The sequence below is a fragment of the Bombina bombina genome, chromosome 2, assembly GCF_027579735.1.
Source record: "Bombina bombina isolate aBomBom1 chromosome 2, aBomBom1.pri, whole genome shotgun sequence".
NCBI lineage: Eukaryota > Metazoa > Chordata > Amphibia > Anura > Bombinatoridae > Bombina > Bombina bombina.
In genome coordinates this window covers 202348021-202364978 of record NC_069500.1, presented here as the reverse complement: position 1 = coordinate 202364978, position 16958 = coordinate 202348021, and the positions used below count along the sequence as shown (strand labels likewise).

The 16958-nt window shown below is 34.7% G+C and overlaps 1 protein-coding gene and 1 long non-coding RNA gene across 2 annotated transcripts in view; one reads left to right on the top strand and one right to left on the bottom strand.

Annotated features, from left to right (window-relative positions):
• MCCC2 (methylcrotonyl-CoA carboxylase subunit 2) overlaps positions 1-16958 on the top strand; it is a 248697-nt gene that overhangs the window by 116562 nt on the left and 115177 nt on the right. Inside the window, exons 11-12 of the mRNA XM_053701441.1 lie at positions 1798-1870; positions 16564-16640. Coding sequence (XP_053557416.1) covers positions 1798-1870; positions 16564-16640 — 150 coding nt within the window. The remainder of the gene's footprint in view (positions 1-1797; positions 1871-16563; positions 16641-16958) is intronic.
• LOC128648644 (uncharacterized) lies at positions 11458-12105 on the bottom strand. Its single transcript, XR_008400611.1, has 3 exons — positions 11920-12105; positions 11688-11741; positions 11458-11612 (listed from the first exon to the last, which is right to left on the bottom strand). It is a non-coding gene; the product is annotated as an uncharacterized LOC128648644 (long non-coding RNA).

The window sequence follows — 16958 nt, the reverse complement described above, 5'->3', positions numbered from 1 at the left end:
GGGAACTCTCAGTTCCCTGGCCATGTGGCAAGTATTGTGAATTATTTCCTGGACAGAAGTCAATTGTTTTTTAATTTCTGCTTTTCATTTTTCAGTTGTTAGGTTTGGCATCCAGTAAAGTGGTCTCTTCATCTGGATATTTTCTATCAGATAGTGGATCTTTGGGGTCTTCCAGAGAAAGAAATGATGGTCTTTTGTTTCATTCTCTGACTTTCCAGGTATTGTGTGAAGTCCAAGGATCCTCAAGCAGTGTTTGTGGTTGTTTAGGAAGTTCCTTGGTCATTTCAACTAACTTATGTTTTTTTCCACCTCAGGTTCTTCTTCCAGGATGGTTGCCTAATCAGTTTTGGTATGCAAATCTAGTTCAGATGTCCAGTTGCCCTTTTTGGGTCTCTTCCTTTTGCATTTCCGATTTTTGGTCTCAAATCTCTAAGCCTAATGGCATGGAGATTGAATGAATAGTTCTTAAGCAGAGGGTTCTTTGATTCTGTTATTGAGTTATAAGGTTTAGAGGACCTTTATTTCTTGATTTAAGCAGCTTGATTTTTATCCTTTTCCTCTTTTCAGAATTCCTAGGATTTTTTTTGCAGTTTTCGCAAGATGGCTTGGATAAGGGTTTATCTGCTAGTTCTTTTTGAAGGGTCATATTTTAGCTCTTTCCCTTTCGAAGATATTAATAGCTTTCTTCTGGCTATGTCTATTGTTAAACCAAATTACTCCTTCTTGGAGTGTTACTTTGGTTTCAAGGATTTTGCAGGTTTCTGTTTTTAAGCCTATGCATTAGGTCTTTTATGTGATCTTCCTTATCTCATTTAGGATGAGAAAGTTTCTTAGGACTAGAATTGTTTTCTTTCCTATTGTTGTTTTTTCTGTCTTTATCAGAAAAAAGCTTCTGCCATATCTTTGTCTTCTTGGTTGAGATTTCTGTTCCATAGGGCTTTCTTGGAGGCAGGTTAGCCTCCACCGTAACAGATAACTGCTCATTGTATTAGATTGTTTGCCATTTTTGGCCTTTTAGGAATGAGGCTTTAGTTGTCCAACTTTGAAAGGCAGCTATTTTTTCATAGTTTCTACCATTTTGGTGTTTTTTTGCTTCTTCTGAGGTTGGCTTCAGGTAGTTGTCTCAGGATGATTTTTTTTTGCATGGTTTTTGCCCTTTTTGGGTTTTATTGGGGTTGTAGATTTAGTTTTTCAGGAAAAAAAAGATGTTTCTTAAATCCCACCTTTTTTATATTTCATTACTCTTGGACTCCACTGCTTGGGTAAGGAGTAATGAATCGTGGAATCACACCACCTGTATAAAAGAAAACATAATGTATCCTTACCTGATAAAAAAATGTTCTGGTGTTGCTTTTTTCTTACTCACATCTTTTTTCCCTGTTCCTATTTCTTTGCTGTTGATTCTTTTCCTACCTCTTTAGCTTGGTTATACATTAGCCTGAGTAGCCAGTGAGGTGAGGTGGGATGGGTTTTATAGAGTTCCTGGGATTTGGGAATCTTTGCCTCCTCCTAGTTGTAAGGAAGAGTAATTCCCAGGAGTAATGGATCGTGGACTCTCATCATCATGAAAGATATGAATTTATCAGATAAGCATAAATTATGTTTTTAATGGCAACCCCTTGCTTGTTCTGGTATTGGCTGCTTATCAGTTCATTGTAATAAACTATTGTTATTCAAAAATTCAGATAGCATTTATAGTATGATAATTTACTATCCAAGTAAACATTTAATTATGTTCAATATTAGTGAAATAGAACTTGTGCATTTTTAAGTTGAAATATTCTGTTTTTATTTTAGGTTATTGCTAGGGTTGTGGATGGAAGCAAATTTGATGAATTTAAGGCATTATATGGGGATACGTTAGTAACAGGTAATATTTGTATTAATGCAAGAATTGTAAATATGTGGTCCCATATACTGTTGTTAGGCAGTAACCATAAAGTAAAGACTTGGAGATACTTTCTTAAAAAATAAAAAAATGGTTACATTTTTATATATGTTTTGGCTTTGTTTGGTTTTACTGATAGTTTGTGTTTTCTTGCAATTAATGTAATAGATAAAAATTGTATTTATCTTGATGTAATTAAAGTGAATGTAAATTTTGATGCTAAAGTGCCCGGTTTTCAAAAATTCGATTAAAAACAGGGGCACTTTTAATTCATCAAAAATTTACATTTCACACCTGTTGTGAAAAAAACTTACCTTATAATCTTGACAGCTGATCCAGCTTCCTCCACCTGTCGCAAAGCCTCTTCCTGGGTCTAAAATGAGGAATCCGGCTTCCTCCAATCACAGCGTTGAATCAGACACTGATTCCCCCGGGGGAAGCCGTGATTGAAGGATGACCTATCCATCATTTCTGACGTCAGAATTGACTTGTGACGACCGGAGGAAGCTGGAGCTGCTGTCAAGTTTAAAAGGTAAGTTTTTTTTCTCCCCAACAGGAGTGAAATGTAAATTTTGATGCATTAAAGTGCCCTTATTTTTAATTGAATTTTTAAAAACCGGGCACTTTAGCATTACAATTTACATTCACTTTAACTTAGATTTTATGTGCCACAGCCAAGTTGCATGCTGTAATTCAAGACAACTGCTGATATTTGTTTTGTCCATATTTATCATAGAATAGGAAAAGTTTCTAAAATCTGTTGCTTTATATATAATCTGAATGCAAAAACCAATGTATACGACTCAAGTACACTGCAGTGGCTTTTACCAGGGTTCCTTTTAGAACTATTAATTCCTGCTTCTGAACAATCTATCTATATGCTCATTTTGTGTTTATCAAGGTACTTTTTGCTTTAATCTAGTTTCCTAATACTGAAAGTGACTTCTTGTCTTAATGTATAAAAAATATCTCTGAAGATATTTGAAAGGGAGCGTGTGTGACAGACAATAGCTCTAATAATGGACACTCCTATGAGTATTTACAATATGAGAATTTAAATTGAGATATACAATATGAGAATATACAGTATGCAATATGAGAATTTAAATTGAGATATACAATATGAGAATATACAGTATGCAAAATGAGAATTCAAATATATACAATATAAAATAAAAATGTACACATATATATATATATTTCTTTCATGTAATTAGCAAGAGTCCATGAGCTAGTGACGTATGGGATATACATTCCTACCAGGAGGGGCAAAGTTTCCCAAACCTCAAAATGCCTATAAATACACCCCTCACCACACCCACAATTCAGTTTTACAAACTTTGCCTCCGATGGAGGTGGTGAAGTAAGTTTGTGCTAGATTCTACGTTGATATGCGCTCCGCAGCAAGTTGGAGCCCGGTTTTCCTCTCAGCGTGCAGTGAATGTCAGAGGGATGTGAGGAGAGTATTGCCTATTTGAATGCAGTGATCTCCTTCTAAGGGGTCTATTTCATAGGTTCTCTGTTATCGGTCGTAGAGATTCATCTCTTACCTCCCTTTTCAGATCGACGATATACTCTTATATATACCATTACCTCTGCTGATTCTCGTTTCAGTACTGGTTTGGCTATCTGCTATATGTAGATGAGTGTCCTGGGGTAAGTAAGTCTTATTTTCTGTGACACTCCTAGCTATGGTTGGGCACTTTGTTTATAAAGTTCTAAATATATGTATTCAAACATTTATTTGCCTTGACTCAGAATGTTCAACTTTCCTTATTTTCAGACAGTCAGTTTCATATTTGGGATAATGCATTTTAATTTAACATTTTTCTTACCTTAAAATTTGACTTTTTCCCTGTGGGCTGTTAGGCTCGCGGGGGCTGAAAATGCTTCATTTTATTGCGTCATTCTTGGCGCGGACTTTTTTGGCGCAAAAATTCTATTTCCGTTTCCGGCGTCATCCGTGTCGCCGGAAGTTGCGTCATTTTTTGACGTTATTTTGCGCCAAAAATGTCGGCGTTCCGGATGTGGCGTCATTTTTGGCGCCAAAAAGCATTTAGGCGCCAAATAATGTGGGCGTCTTATTTGGCGCGAAAAAATATGGGCGTCACTTTTGTCTCCACATTATTTAAGTCTCATTTTTTTATTGCTTCTGGTTGCTAGAAGCTTGTTCTTTGGCATTTTTTCCCATTCCTGAAACTGTCATTTAAGGAATTTGATCAATTTTGCTTTATATATGTTGTTTTTTCTCTTACATATTGCAAGATGTCTCACGTTGCATCTGAGTCAGAAGATACTACAGGAAAATCGCTGTCAAGTGCTGAATCTACCAAAGCTAAGTGTATCTGCTGTAAACTTTTGGTAGCTATTCCTCCAGCTGTTGTTTGTATTGATTGTCATGACAAACTTGTTAAAGCAGATAATATTTCCTTTAGTAAAGTACCATTGCCTGTTGCAGTTCCTTCAACATCTAAGGTGCAGAATGTTCCTGATAATATAAGAGATTTTGTTTCTGAATCCATAAAGAAGGCTATGTCTGTTATTTCTCCTTCTAGTAAACGTAAAAAATCTTTTAAAACTTCTCTCCCTACAGATGAATTTTTAACTGAACATCATCATTCTGATTCTGATGATTCCTCTGGTTCAGAGGATTCTGTCTCAGAGGTTGATGCTGATAAATCTTCATATTTATTTAAAATGGAATTTATTCGTTCTTTACTTAAAGAAGTACTAATTGCTTTAGAAATAGAGGATTCTGGTCCTCTTGATACTAATTCTAAACGTTTAGATAAGGTATTTAAAGCTCCTGTGGTTATTCCAGAAGTTTTTCCTGTTCCTAATGCTATTTCTGCAGTAATTTCCAAAGAATGGAATAATTTGGGTAATTCATTTACTCCTTCTAAACGTTTTAAGCAATTATATCCTGTGCCGTCTGACAGATTAGAATTTTGGGACAAGATCCCTAAAGTTGATGGGGCTATTTCTACCCTTGCTAAACGTACTACTATTCCTACGTCAGATGGTACTTCGTTTAAGGATCCTCTAGATAGGAAAATTGAGTCCTTTCTAAGAAAAGCTTATCTGTGTTCAGGTAATCTTCTTAGACCTGCTATATCTTTGGCTGATGTTGCTGCAGCTTCAACTTTTTGGTTGGAAACTTTAGCGCAACAAGTAACACATCGTGATTCTCATGATATTATTATTCTTTTTCAGCATGCTAATAATTTTATCTGTGATGCCATTTTTGATATTATCAGAGTTGATGTCAGGTTTATGTCTCTAGCTATTTTAGCTAGAAGAGCTTTATGGCTTAAAACTTGGAATGCTGATATGGCTTCTAAATCAACTTTACTTTCCATTTCTTTCCAGGGTAACAAATTATTTGGTTCTCAGTTGGATTCCATTATTTCAACTGTTACTGGTGGGAAAGGAACTTTTTTACCACAGGATAAAAAATCTAAAGGTAAAAACAGGGCTAATAATCGTTTTCGTTCCTTTCGTTTCAACAAAGAACAAAAGCCTGATCCTTCATCCTCAGGAGCAGTTTCAGTTTGGAGACCATCTCCAGTCTGGAATAAATCCAAGCCAGCTAGAAAGGCAAAGCCTGCTTCTAAGTCCACATGAAGGTGCGGCCCTCATTCCAGCTCAGCTGGTAGGGGGCAGGTTACGTTTTTTCAAGGAAATTTGGATCAATTCTGTTCACAATCTTTGGATTCAGAGCATTGTTTCAGAAGGGTACAGAATTGGTTTCAAGTTGAGACCTCCTGCAAAGAGATTTTTTCTTTCCCGTGTCCCAGTAAATCCAGTAAAAGCTCAAGCATTTCTGAAATGTGTTTCAGATCTAGAGTTGACTGGAGTAATTATGCCAGTTCCAGTTCCGGAACAGGGGATGGGGTTTTATTCAAATCTCTTCATTGTACCAAAGAAGGAGAATTCTTTCAGACCAGTTCTGGATCTAAAAATATTGAATCGTTATGTAAGGATACCAACGTTCAAGATGGTAACTGTAAGGACTATCTTACCTTTTGTTCAGCAAGGGAATTATATGTCCACAATAGATTTACAGGATGCATATCTGCATATTCCGATTCATCCAGATCATTATCAGTTCCTGAGATTCTCGTTTCTGGACAAGCATTACCAGTTTGTGGCTCTGCCGTTTGGCCTAGCTACAGCTCCAAGAATTTTTACAAAGGTTCTCGGTGCCCTGCTGTCTGTAATCAGAGAACAGGGTATTGTGGTATTTCCTTATTTGGACGATATCTTGGTACTTGCTCAGTCTTTACATTTAGCAGAATCTCATACGAATCGACTTGTGTTGTTTCTTCAAGATCATGGTTGGAGGATCAATTTACCAAAAAGTTCTTTGATTCCTCAGACAAGGGTAACCTTTCTGGGTTTCCAGATGGATTCAGTGTCCATGACTCTGTCTTTAACAGACAAGAGACGTCTAAAGTTGATTACAGCTTGTCGAAACCTTCAGTCACAATCATTCCCTTCGGTAGCCTTATGCATGGAAATTCTAGGTCTTATGACTGCTGCATCGGACGCGATCCCCTTTGCTCGTTTTCACATGCGACCTCTTCAGCTCTGTATGCTGAAGCAATGGTGCAAGGATTACACGAAGATATCTCAATTAATATCTTTAAAACCGATTGTTCGACACTCTCTAACATGGTGGACAGATCACCATCGTTTAATTCAGGGGGCTTCTTTTGTGCTTCCGACCTGGACTGTAATTTCAACAGATGCAAGTCTCACAGGTTGGGGAGCTGTGTGGGGATCTCTGACGGCACAAGGAGTTTGGGAATCTCAGGAGGTGAGATTACCGATCAATATTTTGGAACTCCGTGCAATTTTCAGAGCTCTTCAGTTTTGGCCTCTTCTGAAGAGAGAATCGTTCATTTGTTTTCAGACAGACAATGTCACAACTGTGGCATACATCAATCATCAAGGAGGGACTCACAGTCCTCTGGCTATGAAAGAAGTATCTCGAATTTTGGTTTGGGCGGAATCCAGCTCCTGTCTAATCTCTGCGGTTCATATCCCAGGTGTAGACAATTGGGAAGCGGATTATCTCAGTCGCCAAACGTTGCATCCGGGCGAATGGTCTCTTCACCCAGAGGTATTTCTTCAGATTGTTCAAATGTGGGAACTTCCAGAAATAGATCTGATGGCGTCCCATCTAAACAAGAAACTTCCCAGGTATCTGTCCAGATCCCGGGATCCTCAGGCGGAGGCAGTGGATGCATTATCACTTCCTTGGAAGTATCATCCTGCCTATATCTTTCCGCCTCTAGTTCTTCTTCCAAGAGTAATCTCCAAGATTCTGAAGGAATGCTCGTTTGTTCTGCTGGTAGCTCCGGCATGGCCTCACAGGTTTTGGTATGCGGATCTTGTCCGGATGGCCTCTTGCCATCCGTGGACTCTTCCGTTAAGACCAGACCTTCTGTCACAAGGTCCTTTTTTCCATCAGGATCTGAAATCCTTAAATTTAAAGGTATGGAGATTGAACGCTTGATTCTTGGTCAAAGAGGTTTCTCTGACTCTGTGATTAATACTATGTTACAGGCTCGTAAATCTGTATCTCGAGAGATATATTATAGAGTCTGGAAGACTTATATTTCTTGGTGTCTTTCTCATCTTTTTTCCTGGCATTCTTTTAGAATACCGAGAATTTTACAGTTCCTTCAGGATGGTTTAGATAAGGGTTTGTCCGCAAGTTCTTTGAAAGGACAAATCTCTGCTCTTTCTGTTCTTTTTCACAGAAAGATTGCTATTCTTCCTGATATTCATTGTTTTGTACAAGCTTTGGTTCGTATAAAACCTGTCATTAAGTCAATTTCTCCTCCTTGGAGTTTGAATTTGGTTCTGGGAGCTCTTCAAGCTCCTCCGTTTGAACCTATGCATTCATTGGACATTAAATTACTTTCTTGGAAAGTTTTGTTCCTTTTGGCCATCTCTTCTGCCAGAAGAGTTTCTGAATTATCTGCTCTTTCTTGTGAGTCTCCTTTTCTGATTTTTCATCAGGATAAGGCGGTGTTGCGAACTTCTTTTGAATTTTTACCTAAAGTTTTGAATTCCAACAACATTAGTAGAGAAATTGTGGTTCCTTCATTATGTCCTAATCCTAAGAATTCTAAGGAGAAATCGTTGCATTCTTTGGATGTTGTTAGAGCTTTGAAATATTATGTTGAAGCTACGAAATCTTTTCGTAAGACTTCTAGTCTATTTGTTATCTTTTCCGGTTCTAGAAAAGGCCAGAAAGCTTCTGCCATTTCTTTGGCATCTTGGTTGAAATCTTTAATTCATCTTGCCTATGTTGAGTCGGGTAAAACTCCGCCTCAGAGAATTACAGCTCATTCTACTATGTCAGTTTCTACTTCCTGGGCGTTTAGGAATGAAGCTTCGGTGGACCAGATCTGCAAAGCAGCAACTTGGTCCTCTTTGCATACTTTTACTAAATTCTACCATTTTGATGTATTTTCTTCTTCTGAAGCAGTTTTTGGTAGAAAAGTACTTCAGGCAGCGGTTTCAGTTTGAATCTTCTGCTTATGTTTTTCGTTAAACTTTATTTTGGGTGTGGATTATTTTCAGCAGGAATTGGCTGTCTTTATTTTATCCCTCCCTCTCTAGTGACTCTTGTGTGGAAAGATCCACATCTTGGGTAGTCATTATCCCATACGTCACTAGCTCATGGACTCTTGCTAATTACATGAAAGAAAACATAATTTATGTAAGAACTTACCTGATAAATTCATTTCTTTCATATTAGCAAGAGTCCATGAGGCCCGCCCTTTTTTTGTGGTGGTTATTTGTATAAAGCACAATTATTCCAATTCCTTATTTTATATGCTTTCGCACTTTTTTATCACCCCACTTCTTGGCTATTCGTTAAACTGAATTGTGGGTGTGGTGAGGGGTGTATTTATAGGCATTTTGAGGTTTGGGAAACTTTGCCCCTCCTGGTAGGAATGTATATCCCATACGTCACTAGCTCATGGACTCTTGCTAATATGAAAGAAATGAATTTATCAGGTAAGTTCTTACATAAATTATGTTATATATATATATATATATATATATATATACACACATATTTGATATGTCCCAAATTGTCTTTGGTAGGGGATAACAAATGTAATGGAGAAAGGCAAGCTCCTCTTGTGTCCCACGGTGTGGTGGTTCAGGCTGTACAGAGATATAAAGAAGACAAGGGGCACCTCATAGGGCTCGATTTATCAAACATATTCTCCTTAATTTGCGCCTTAATTCACGCCGTCGTAATATATCTCCTATTTATCATTAAGAAATACTCCTAAAAATGTGCAAATACGACTGCAAAATTCTCGCCCTTCAATGTCCCTCGCCTAGGCGCACATTTGCGCTAAATAAAGCTTTAAAACGCCCTTTTCAGGGTGTATATTCAAGAATACGACCTATTTCTCTCCAAAATCGATATTTATCATTATTTTGCGCCATTGGAGAGCCTAAAGTTCTCCTCCTAATACGACTACTAATGTTCTCCATGAAGAGATAGGAGAACATCTAATTTACTCCATATTTTCAGCGCAAGAAGATGGATTATTTCCTGATTTTGTCTGCAATTTCTTTAGCAAGGGGCCATGAAAATCGAAGAAATGAACAGATTTTGCCAATACGTAGACGGCAAAGAGTTCCACGATTTTTTCTACCTCGTTGTGGACTACGGGCATTATCTGATTATCAGATAAAAAAAAGATTTCGCCTAAACAGGGAGAGCATACAAAATCTATATGTTCTAATACAGAATGATCTAGAGCCACAGACTAGAAGAACAAGGGCAATACCTGGAATGCTCAAGTTATTGGCAGTTTTGCATTTCCTAGCCACGGGCTCTTTTCAGGCTGTGTCCAGTGCAGTGGTTGGCATGAGTCAGCCTTCTTTTTGTAGACATTTGAGGACTGTCTTAAAAGCGATTTTGAAGCATCTAAATAAATTTATATATGTGCCAAGGAATGTACATGAATGGCACCAAGTAAAATCTGGTTTTTATCAAGTTGCCGGCATTCCAAATGTTCTAGGTGCAATTGATTGCACACATATTGCAATTAGACCACCAGCTTTAAGGGAGGAGCAATATCGAAATCGGAAACACTTCCACTCTCTCAATGTTCAAGCAGTATGTGACTCTAACCTTCGGTTTTGGGCAGTAAGATCAGGTTTTCCAGGGTCATGCCACGATTATCACATATTAAAGCAGTCTGCTTTATTTGCAGCATTTGAACGTGGAGAGATGCCACACGGTTGGCTATTAGGTGAATATTAAAATGTTTTATGTTTATTTATAAAATGTCATATTTTAACCTCATAAACCTGTTCTTACATGTCGCTAATTTGTAATTTTCTTATATTTTTGAAGGTGACAGCGGGTACCCCTGTAGGCCTTGGCTCTTGACACCTGTACCAATACCTCATACACGATCAGAAATAAAGTTCAACGAATCTCACAGGTCGACAAGGAGTGCTATTGAGCGTACATTCGGGGTACTCAAAATGAGATTTCGGGTGTTGGACCGTTCTGGTGGTGATCTACAATATTCCCCAGAGAAATGTAATGACATAATTCTGGTGTCATGCATAATGCACAATATTGCTATTTCCCAACTAAATATAGATGAGGTGTGTCTGGAGGATGTTCCAGAAGATGTTTATGTTCCTCAGGAAATTGTCACAAGACATACCACAAGAGCTGGAGTTCAAAATCGTCTTGAAATTATTGAACGATTTTTTAGATGTAAGTCTCCTTAATAAATTTGTATTAACATGTTAATATTGTTTGTTCTATATAATTAATTACATCTTTTCTCTTTTTTTCAGGAAATTTTCAGATTGGATTCAAATACCATGGTTTAATTTAATAATTAAAATTGATAGAATTATATATATATATATATATATATATATATTTATATTTATTTTTATATAAGAGAAATTACATAGTTTGATACCAAAGTTGAGTTGTGTTATTTATTATATATATATATATATATATATATATATATATATATATAGAGAGAGAGAGAGAGAGAGAGAGAGAAATACATAATTTTTTTTATTAAAAATAGAATTTATATAGTTTATAACCAAAGTTGTGTTGTGTTATTTATACATATCTTTTTCTCTTTTTGAATAAAAAATGAATATTTTGAAAAAAAAAAAGTTTCGTTATTTACTTTGAATAAATTTTTTTTATTTATTAATATAAAAAACTTTATTAAACAACAAAAATTAACATCAAAACAGTGAACTCTAATAAACATTAACAAAGGCTATAAGTGCGTTAAATATTTTAGAACCCATAACTTAAAGGTATATATGGAGAATACAATTATAAATCAGGATGTCGTCTATTCAAGAACTCTAACTTTTTCTGATAATACTCCTTTTGCACTGTTAATTGTTCTTGAAGTATATTATTTCTTTGTTTTTCCAATTCTATCATTTGTTTAAAAAATTCATTTTGTTTGTTTCTGAAAGACAATGCCATATCACTCATTTGGTCTCTCCGGTTCATCTATCGGGCATTGTTCTGCATCCTCAATCTCTTCTTCACATTCTGATTCCTCTACATGTGGTGTTTCAAGTTGTGTCGATGTTTGTCCCTCTATTTGTGTCTCATCATCATCATCCTCCTGACAAACTGTGTCAGTTACAAGTGGTTGTAATGTGATTTCTATTTCATCTATGAATGTAAAAAATAATTATTTTAAAAAATTATTAAAATTACTTAAAAAAAAAAAAAAAAGGCAATAATTACCATCAAATAATGTAATTGACGAATCCTGCATAGTTTGTAGTAATCCCATGACACCTGTAACAAAATTAAATTGAGATTAATATATATGTTTTTAAATTAAATATCTTCACATAAACAGAATTTTCATGGCGAAAAGTAAGAAACGTAGTAATACATATTAATTACATTTCATTGTCCATTCTTTTCATTAATACAAATGATATTATCATTTTTGTAATATACTTTTACTTACTGGTAGTTTCTTCCCTGCATGGTATACCACATGAAGATGTTGTGGGTTGTTCACTAGTCAACTCAGACTCGGATGGTAGGTCCACCTGGGCATTTTCTAATTCATTTTCTAATGCCTGTTCATGTTCTTCTATAGTACATATAAACAAATTAAAATTTAATTAAAATTAAAGATTGAGAAACTGAATATACAAAATACATGTTAAAGAAATAGTATAGTGTAAATTATTATTTCATTATTCTGATAGAGCATTGAATTTCCAAAAATTTTTATAATTCAATACTAATAAAATTTTTATATTTTCTTCTTTTTGGATTATATCTCATTTCCGAAACAAAAAATCTAAGTTTAGAAGCGTGGCCATTTTTGGGTGTGACACCTGTTTAGCGCTTGCTGATTGGTTTCTTTTTAAATGTAGCCAGCCAATTAACAAGCTGTATCCAGGTACTCATCCAAAAATGGTCCTGCTTCCAAGCTTCCAAGCAAACTTTGTTCAATACATATTAAAATAAAAAAATAAAAAATATTCATATAAAAAAATTATTAACAGGGTATGCTCTGTCTGAATCTTGAAATATAAGTTAAGAATATATTATACTATTCGTTTAATAGCAATCAATTAGATATTTACCTCGAAAATCCATGGTATCTGATGGTACATCAAGTCCCACCACGACAGCATCCCCCATCCTGGCATACAGCATCTGTTCGTAGTCAAGCAGTTCAGCCCTATATGCGGGGCCTCCACCAGTTCCTTTTGATAACTGCTTTTCCTTACATACTTTTCTTTTAATATTCTTACGAATATCATTCACCCGCTTCCGACAGGCCCTGACGTCTTTCGGAAAACTACCCTCTGCTGACACAGCACGACTAATTTGTTCCCAAATAGCCTTTTTTCTTTGAGGGTTGACAGATTTTGCTTGATATCCGATAATAACATCGTAATGTTCGATGACAACTTCAACTAGAATACAGTTCTGTCGATGACTAAACATCACACTTCGGCCACTTTTCGTCTTTCCAGCTAGTCCAGTAGCCATCGCAAATTTAGATCAAAAAATGGCGCTAATAAGAATAGTGTCTTCGTTCGAAGTCAGAATAAAGTAATGAACAATTATCACTAACAACTTTTGTTCCAGAACGTTACAGAAATGGGGCGTTATATGAATAGATTACTGAATAATTTAAATAAATTTAGTAACTGTAATTTGATTGCACAATTAGAATTTACTTTATTCCTATTGGTCAAATGTGTATTTTTTTCAAATTGATGTGTCGTTATTTTTATATACATTATTTTTTAAAATTCGAAACTATTTGTATGTATCAATTGGGGTAACAACGAACATAGCCCTAAAAATAAATTTAACCTAGGAAAACAAATGTATCGACTGTAGAAATATCGTCACAGTTATTGCGCATTGTAACAATTGCCAGTTATCTTCTATCGACTGTAGAAATATAGTGCACGTTATTGCGCACTTTGTAACAACTTACATGTAATCTATATTGATACAAAAAGATGTAACTATTTTTTTTTTTTTTTTAATATTGATAAATAATGAAGTTTCGACTTGATTACTTATTTCTATTAAAAATAAATCATTTTTAAAATGGGTATATTTTAATGCGCACTAACAATAACAATTAGTTCCGTTATTGGGTGGAGTTTTATGGTTAGAGAGATACATACATACATTTGAAGATGAATCGTTCCAAGAAGTTTTCCATTGGTGAATTACTGATTATCACCTATACAATGGAAAAGTATTTTCCGAAAAAAAGGAAGGGGATATTCACATTGGAACAGGATAAAAGAAATCCAATTTTATCAGAGATGGTGCGACGGGTCAGACGTCTGTCTGGCCATAATAGGACTAGAAAACAGTGCCTGAAGCGTTATAATGATCTAATCCGGAGACAATCTAAATTAAGGACCCTAATAAGAAGCTATGTTATGAAATGTAAGTATTTATGTAATAGTTATGTATCAATTTTTTAAATCTATTGTACTTTTTCATTAGTTGTTACTTTGTTTACATAATCTTGAACTTTGTGCACAAATATAATTGCAAATTTTGGATACATTTTATATTTATTGCGGTTTGTGAAACAGTATTAACAATGTAATTGTTTCAGTCTGATGTTGTACTGTGCAATCGATTACCAATATAAATACTATTGTATTTCAATTTTTAACAGTCAAAAATAGAAAAAGGCCCCGTTATCTGCGCCCAATAAAATGGAATCCATCCAGTCCAGAAGCTGATTGTGATCCACTACCGACTGTTTTTATGGAGTCTGAGGCTATAATGACAACAGGTATGAATATAGTTACTAAAATGTATAATATTAAGATAACTCATCATTGATATTAACATTTATATGTTCAAATTTTTTACAAAAAGGCAAAAAAAAAAAAGAGGCGACAACGTCGCAGAAGGCCAATGCCCATCATTGATGATGAATCTGACAATGAAGGTAGATTTCATTAACATATATCTTACAAATAAATAAAATTATTCTATTTAATGACTATAATCATATTAATTATAGACATGATTGAAGAAGATACAGACCAAAATGCCATTGAAGATATAATTGTTGAAGAGGAAAATAATAATATGAATCAAGATTCACCAAATAGCGAGCAACAACAAGACAATAATATATGTAGGTTCATATGTCTATTCAGTCACTCCTTTTATGTCATTATTTGTACTAAAATAGAAATTTTGTTTTAGTGAATAAATATTGAAAAGAGATATGGATTTAAATCAGCATTGTTCTATTACATAAGTATTCCTGTTATAATTATGTATGTCTTTCAGCTATTCAAGATGAAGGACAGAACCTTGAACAGGAAGAAGAAATGCAATCTAATTCATCCAATGTAACGGAATTTTATGATTGGAGTGAGTTCTTTTGTATCATAACAATCTTTTGTGTGGAACAAAAGATGCATGTGCGTGTACACAGTATTATCAAGATGACATGCTTTTAAATAACAACAGAGGTGTAGATAAAACCTTCTAACAAGAGATTAGTCTTTTGTCTGTGTTTCTTGTTAGCATTAGTTAAAACACTATTGATCTTGTAATACTTTACTGAAATGTATTCAAGTCATGACATAACTATTTTTCTATTTCTCATTGGTATAGTGGCTGAAGAGCAAGAAATAACTATAAACAAAAAAGAAATTTTGGATACCCTGCTGGAAGTTGAAAATAATTTGATGAGGACATACATAAAAGTGCAAAACTTAAGAGAAAAATATCAATCCTTTTAATTAGGAACAATAAAGAAAAAAATAATTTCTTTTCAGTTTTAAATAAAAAAAAATATTATGATATGAAAATAACTTTTATTTTGGGTTACAATAAATACATATATTTTACTATTTAAAGGTGTGTGTGTGTTTATTTAATCTAAAAAAACCAATATTAATGCTGAGGGGGGAGGTGGATATAAATATAAGAGTTGGGTTAGATCAAAGGGTTTGGTTATATCTTTGAAATACAGAAACTCATGTTTAGATAAGTAGTTCAAAAGTTAATAAAAAGATATAATTTGTAATACAATTTTGATTGAGATCTTGATGTGCTTTCTTAAATAATATAAACATTGATACAACAAATCATAAAGTAGATATCAAAAAATTGTGTTATTTCAACATTAAATTTTAATCTTACCATTTAACTTAAGATTTATATGTGAGAGAATGTGATAATATGATCACAATTATTATATTCAAATTTTTAAAACATTGTTAGCGATTATCGTAAATATAAATAAATTTTGTGTTTATTGAAAAGCACACATCGAATTTGTAACATTGATAACTGAACAATACAAATTAAAAAGTAATCAATTAGAATTCACATTTATTTCTCATATGCGCTTTAATTTAAGACATTTTTAATAATAAATATGGCGCAAATATATGAATAACGGCGAGATTTATCAATATCACGCCACATCTCGCCTTTGGAAAGTAACGTAGAAATACGACCCCTTTTATGATAAATAATGGCGCACATGTGCGCCTATCGGATGGCGATATGCAGAGTACTTGACGGAGAACTGAATGGCGATCTTGAACAAAGTTTGATAAATCGAGCCCATAGTGTAATTCTCCACACGCAAAATAAGCGTGACCGGCAGAGGAAACGGGAGTTGAATACCAAATGAGCAGGAAACAACCGCCGTGTGGCTACGGATAAACAGTCTTAATATTAGACTTGAGTAAAAAACCACAAAACCTGGTCCCGTTTATTTTGCGTGTGGAGAATCACCTGTGCTTAGGAACCGCTGAGCCTGCTGCCTGGAGCTGCACCGTCTACGCCGGACTCATCCATGTCTTCAGCGTACTGACTGCTGTTTGAATGTCAGCCTGCTCGTTTGCACCTTACTAATCCAGGGTGCCACCATCTTTGCGAATAGTTTTCATACTTCTCCCACACTTGAATATCGTTCTGTTTACAAATTACACTATGAGGCGCCCCTTGTCTTCTTTATATCTCTATATTTGACTTCTGTTTAAGACAGTTAAAGCACTTAGGGGGAACTTAAACACTGGCTGTTTGCCATGTAATAGATTGATATATAATTTGTTTACATGTAGCTTACTTTATTTTCCAGGTTTTTCTAGAATATATGGCTATCCAGTCGGAATCATTGGAAATAATGGTGTTTTGTTCTCAGAATCTGCGAAAAAGGCAAGTAATACTGGCACGTCACGTAACACGTATTTAGCTTTTAATTAAGCTTTGTTCTTTGTTTGATATTGAATTCATCCTTAATGAAAAACATTCCTTTTTCAAATGACTGATTATTTTTCCAATTCTCATTTGGAGACTGATTGTATGTTCACAAAGCTTTCATTAGTTTTACTTTTGCTGTGAAAAAAAATACAATGTATATTTATCAGTTGTACAAAGAATGTTTTTATGTATTTTTTATTGAATATTGTAATAACACTAAAAGAACTAATCCTCTTTATATTAACCAGCATTTTAATAACTTGCTTTTTGGTA